Source organism: Lactuca sativa, chromosome 6 (assembly GCF_002870075.4).
Source record: "Lactuca sativa cultivar Salinas chromosome 6, Lsat_Salinas_v11, whole genome shotgun sequence".
Taxonomy (NCBI): Eukaryota; Viridiplantae; Streptophyta; class Magnoliopsida; order Asterales; family Asteraceae; genus Lactuca; species Lactuca sativa.
In genome coordinates this window covers 31769472-31776204 of record NC_056628.2, presented here as the reverse complement: position 1 = coordinate 31776204, position 6733 = coordinate 31769472, and the positions used below count along the sequence as shown (strand labels likewise).

The 6733-nt window shown below is 31.4% G+C and overlaps 1 protein-coding gene across 1 annotated transcript; it reads right to left on the bottom strand.

The window, feature by feature from the left end:
* Positions 1 to 3277: 3277 nt before the first annotated feature.
* LOC111877592 (protein SAWADEE HOMEODOMAIN HOMOLOG 1) lies at positions 3278 to 5961 on the bottom strand. Its single transcript, XM_023874112.2, has 9 exons — positions 5744 to 5961; positions 5051 to 5136; positions 4891 to 4936; positions 4682 to 4778; positions 4505 to 4565; positions 4354 to 4402; positions 3812 to 3952; positions 3623 to 3742; positions 3278 to 3522 (listed from the first exon to the last, which is right to left on the bottom strand). The coding sequence occupies exons 1-9, from the start codon at positions 5804 to 5806 to the stop codon at positions 3478 to 3480; spliced, it is 708 nt and encodes a 235-aa protein (XP_023729880.1). The 5' UTR covers positions 5807 to 5961; the 3' UTR covers positions 3278 to 3477.
* Positions 5962 to 6733: the final 772 nt, after the last annotated feature.

Sequence of the window (6733 nt, the reverse complement as noted above, 5' to 3'; positions counted from 1 at the left end):
TAGAAAAATAATATGCATTTCTCATGTGAGAAATCACTATAAGTATGTAATGGAAAATGAAGATTTATAGTGGTTTTGTATGAAATACACTACTGATGCATTAACTACTTTGAAAACCAAAATGGTTAATTAAGGTTAAAATGTGATTAAGGTTATAAACATGCTTGATTAACTAGTGTTAAACACGACGTTGTTAGGCGTCGAAAAGTTATGACATGTGTCACCCGTAGACCTGCCGGTCCAACTATAGCTAACAGCCAAGGTCCAGGATTTTCAGTCCAGTATAGATCTATACACAAACTCACACTCTCCCTCCAGGAGACTCTGGTTATAAAAATGTGACTTAGCAAGAATATTGCTATGTCCTGAAATAGTATCATCACATTTTAGTTATATTGTTCTTGTTACAGTATGTAAGTTCCTTCTTGTTCTTTGTAAATGAATAGAATACTTTGCAATAAATGGTTATAGTATGCATGTATTGACTCTTTTATGTTTCTTTATTCTAGAAAATAATATGTATTGATCCTTTAAACTATACCTATTATAGTTTACTAGTATGTTTGTTTGAACTGTAACTAATTTGGAGAAAAGACTCATTTGCTCAACATAAGCAACTGAGTTAAGTATGTTCTTGGAAAATGGGGTTTAATATTCATGTATATATTTAGCAAGTATAACTATGATGTAGCCAACAATCGGAATAGTGATCCTACCCTAAGCCCACAACCAAACACGGAACAGGAGTTACGGTATTTAGCAATAGTCATAATTCCGTTAAAGCATACTTATACATAAATATATAAATGGATATGATTTTGATATAAATAGAATTCTAAAATAGATTAAAAGAGTTTTCTAAAATGATATTTGGCAGTTTTTAACCATAAGAAATCTTTTTGTTTGTTTCCATATGTAAATGATTAATACAAATATATTGTGTTCTACTTGTATTCTCCCCTAAAAGCATTTTGAAAAAAGTAAATTGTAGGGGGAACTCACCTTATGTGAGTGGTTCGCTTTGTAAGGTTCGATATATGATTGTTTCCACAAGCTAGCTCCCGGGACAAAACCAAGTCCTAAATAGCAATTCACGCAATATATTGGCATGAAATTAGCGAATATAACCTCAAAGGTGTTAAGGAAACAACCTATCATGTAAGGATTACTTACAAAAGAAGTATTAGAAGCAAAATCAAGTAACTGCTTGGAGTTCACGGCTAGCCTTCGGTGTTTACGGCCGCACACGATTCACGGACACTTGAAGATTCAAGTGTTTTCGGCTGTAAACCCAAAATGAAGGGTGATTGATCGATGAAGGGAAGAACACTAGATGTTCTTAATAAGATCCGAAGATGAAACAAATGATCTTCGAGTGATGGTTGAGAGAAAACTAGGGGTTTTCGGTTGAAGATCTTGAGAGAAAAGCTTGAGTTTTCGGCTAGAAGTGTAGAAGTGAGGAATATTCCGGTCAAACATATATATATATATATATATATATATATATATATATATATATATATATATATATATGGTAGAGTTTTCAGTCCGAAGGAGTTCACCGCTGCAAACCGCAGGTTTACGGTCAAAAGCGAGTTCACAGCCGAGAACGAGGTTCTCGGTTGCGAGACGTTTACGGTTGCGAGGGGGTTTATGGTTCGGCTGAAGGTTCTCGGTTCCAAATGATTTCCTTCCAAAACATATAACAACAATGAATACAAGGTTTATACACCTATAACTCATTAATCTAACTATATCAATACAATTAAAGAAATGAGTTTGACCTTTATTTGATATGTTTGACTTTCGTTGACTAAGATTGACTTTTACAATATTGAAATTATGGGTTGTCACACTTTCGGTTTTATGATTTTTGATTTTGGGATACTCTAATTTGTGATTATTACTTTTTGGAACAATGTTTCGTAAACGATTACGATTTTTGGTTGGACTTTAAGAATAAAATTTTACCTTGATTTTAGGATGTTACAATGGACCTGGGCGCCCCACGTCCATATACGATAAAATAGTCACGCCTGAATAAACAAAGGTACCCCACGCCCTCAGCGAAAATTAATAGTTTTTCAGTTTTTCAACAAATTACGGTAAATGGTTTTTTGTTTCGACCCCTTCCATCTACTTTCTTATGGATTATAGAACCCCAGTTAACAAATGGAAAACCATAATTAGAACTCATATGTTACAGATAAATTTCTTGGGAAGTTCTCCTAATGGGTATCCTAAAGTAGACAATATTTTGGTGTTTACGTGGGGGAATGTTACAAATAGTATCAAGTTTATGGCACAACTCGATGTGTTCGACACGTCAAACCTCATTAGGGGTGAAAGGGTTGCTCCTCTGATCCTACGTTAACCGGAAAGAGGAACAAAATACTCCACATAAGGTGTGTGGATACCTTTCCTATCAAGACGTTTTTTTTAAACTGTGAGGGTCGTGTATCCCATGAGAACTTTTCCATTAAATGTGCATGGATGGGAGACCTCTTGGTAAGTTATCTTGTCGGGAATCCAAAAACGAACAATATTTTGGTATGTGTGTGTACCCGCCTGAGGATGTTACAAATGACAAGTTCATCGTGGGCCATCCAAAGGTGCAACTCACCTTTTTTTTAAAATACATAAACAAGTATTTAACACCTTAATTTTAAATAATTAACCGATATATGTGAGTTTTAAGTTTATGGTTCTTAAGTTTTAAGGTGTTTATGAGAGAATTAAAAGTTTTTTTTATTGATATATAGTTATATTAGAGAAGTACCAAACATTATATGGTGATGAGGTTTTGTTAATTGTCAACCATACTTGTAGACTTTTTTATGTAAAGATCATGTGTTACATTTCATGTGCATGAAAGAAACAAACAAATACATTATATATTAAACATGAGCATGTGTTAGTTGTATGGATGCACTATATGGAAAGAAAGTAAGTCATCCTACCTTTTGGTAAATATCAACAAGAAGTCCATGCAAGTTGTGTATTGGTTACATTTACTTCTGATTCAGTCTTTCTAACCTCCTAGCGGAAGGGCACATGTTGATCTCTCAATTCTTTCATTTGGTTTCCATATTAAACACCTTTTCCACAATTAATATCCTTATTTATTCTAGCATTATAATCATATATGGACATTTTTCTTGCATCTACAATTAATGATTGAAACTCTTAAATATGACACTGATTTAGGTTACAAAACCCACAAAACATGAAAACAAATTATTGAACACAAACTTCCATCAATATTAAAAAGATGAAATTTTTTCTGCATCATTTGATCCCAATTCTTTAATAAATAACCCAAGATTTGGGCTTCAAAAAAATACATGAGAACCCAGTTGGGAATACAATACAATTTATAGCAAAAAATCCAAAACTATATTAACAATTTCTATATAATATATCATCCAATAAACCACATGAATAAAAACATCTATAACATAAATGGTTTACAAGATTCTAATATTCCGGCTGGCAACACAGTCTCTTCAACCGAACACTTTCCTAAAAATAAAAAACAAAAAAACATTTTTTAAAAATCAATGACATTTCAATTTTCAAACTCCAACATGTTGACTTAATTAGTCAAAGTCAAAATTCTTACCTCAGAGTCATCATGCTCATATCGAATCAAGAAAATGCATCTGCAGCCTCTTATATCATGCAACTTCCTTTGAATATTCATCACTTGAGCATCATAATATCTTGCTTGATCTGTTTTCTCCTGATAATAATACAAAGTAAATGATTTTTAAAACTTATAAAATAATATTATATAAGAGAGATTACTAACTTGGAAACAAAGCACAGTGTCTCCAATCATGACTTTATGGCATTCTGAATGCTCAATGGGAATAGATCTTTCACGAACATTTTTAACATGAATCCATTCGTCTTCTTCTATCCCAAATCCAACATATCTTACAAGAACTTCCTGTAAAAAATAATTATACAAAGGGTAAAATAGTCTTTTCAATTTTGATCAGGACCAAATCTACAACCAAAGTAGCTGAAAAGGACTATATCTGAAATTTTGAAAAGGTTCGGACTTCATCCAAAGAAAATGACAAACTTGAGAGTTGAAATCACAGGGACCATTTTTGCAATTTTGTCTAATATGTAACAAATAAAGTTACGATGATCATATTTGTAGTGAATTATATAAAAAAAAATAAAGTGTTTTGCTATTATTAGTAAGGAAATGTGAGTACCTTGCTATTATGGGTAAAAGATCAAGTATATTATCTATTATAAACAAACCCTATTTGACTTCCAATTTTTATAAATATATATTATATTAATGAAATTGTGAGAAGGAAAAATATAAAAACTTACAGGTCCACTTGAGATAAATCTATGTGTGATAAATACTTCCACATCATACCTTCAAATCACAAAAATACATCAAGAACAGATCAATATTTTTTTTAATAGTTTTCATTTACATAATTTATAAAAAAAATTCTTGATACATGTAAAAGCTTACCATGCATTATCTGATGATTTTGCCTCGAATTCCAACTTTGAAAGATCTACAATTTTTTCTCCTGTATAAATTAGTTGTATTTTATATTCAAGGTTCAAAATGTTACATATGCATACTAATATAAAAATTTACAAGAATTTATTTTGATATTTGAATCTTTACATATAAAAGAATCACCTTTAGACATATCAGAATCACCTTCTTGGACAGCTGGCAATTTATTTGTATTTTTTGACATGAGGCATTGCTGCTTTTCAATAAACCAATTTTGGACCTAACAAATGTAAATAAGATTATAATGCAAAATAAGTAGACAAAGAACAGAAAATGTAGTTTTTTTTTATTATTATTAATAATATTAAGAAGTATGAAAAAAGGGGATATACATCAGTCCATTTTAAGATAGGTTTTCCAGCTCGTCCTGAAGATCGACTAATCATATAAGAAAAAAAAAAAGTTTTAATTATTGTTAATGATTAAATAATTGATATTGAGAATTCACTAATGAATTGAAGAGATTTGTGAAACTTTAGAATCATAACTCACTTGAATCTTCTTGCTAATATCTTAAAGACATCAGGATTTAGAGGATTTTCCCCTGATTCTTTTATTACTTTCTCCATTTTCTCCATCTGTGAAGTTAAGAATTCATCAAACGAATTGATATAAACATAGATGATGTGCAAAAAACAAGTAATTTATAAAACCATGGTTGAAGTTATTAGTAACCTACAACTTAAGGCTTATAAGTTGTTTAAATTCAAGAATGTAGTCAAGAAAACGTCTGTAAGATCAAAATTGATACATACCCTCTTTTGGTGCTACAGTAAAATTACTTCCTAGGGTTTCATAATCGCAATCACAAGCTTCGACAAGAACACACAATTCAAACATGGTGTCTCAAAATTTGACACCTTTATGAAAGCCAAGATTCCCGGATGAACAACCCGACAAATTAGCGATAACAGCTCTTTAAATAAACGATAATACCAATACATCGAATGCGAAACATAGAATTCACTAAAATGCGAAAACCCCTTATGAAAAAGCAACGCACCCGGATGAAGAGAATGATTAAGACATACATTTATCTTCGAAATTTCAAACATCGTATATAATCATCGAAGAATAACATTAAAACGAAGAGTTTGAACAGCTTTAACGGGATTATACTCAAGAAATTACAGCCATATATGAAGAAAGAAACACAGTAATAGAGATAAGTGTGTGATGACTGGCCTCGGATGTTGTGAATCCAGAGTAAACCTTCTTTTCTCCTCTAGAACGAAGACGATGATCCATGTTGCTAAGGGGTTTTCGAAGTTGATATTCCAAAAACCCTGTAAAGATTTAAGATTTTTTGTTGATTAGAGGGAAAGAAGCTCTCAGTCAGACTGCTGACTGCTGAGAACGGCTGAGAACTGGGAGAAGAGGAAAGTAGTTTACTGATCATTTATTTGTGCATATGTTTTATTCGATTTACATCTTTAAATTTGATTTTTTTAATTGATTTATGTAAATGTTATTTTAATACATTAATTCTTAACTTTGTGTAATAAAATAAGTTTATACTTTATATTAAGTTTATGTCCTTATTAAAAATATTTAAACCAATAGAACATTTTTTTAAGAGCTAAATATATCGAAAAACTAGCAAAGATGCTAGAATATTACAATGTACAAGCATGAGTATAAGTAAAAACAGAACAACACCAGTCATTCCAATTTTCATGAAAAATAAGATTCGACATATGCTTAATCCACTTGTATGTTATGAGTTGAATCTCATCCGACGTGTTTATTGGGTTGCACTTTATGTGTTTGAACATATAAGGCTCTTAAAAAGTTTGTGCATCTTCCACGTTTTCCGGTTTTTGGCTTTTTTATTTCCAACTTTTATTGTTTTTATTGCTTTTATTATTGGTTATAAATAATAAGCCATATCATCTGAGTGGTTCATGCTAATCCGTCATGAAATCCATATAGGAGATGTATCGTGGAATATTAACAATATTTTAGGTGTGTCATGGTTTAAACTTTGACCTCATGTGCGAAATTAGTTTTTGTACACATGTACTCACTAAACTTTTTTTGTGCTTGATATAACTTTGAACTTGTTGGAATTGTACAAAAATACTAATATGATAGGGTATATTGGGTTTTACCGGTTTCCAACGTCTTTTCCGGCGAAATATGAGTTTTCTTTTCCATCTTTGAAGTTTTCGGTCA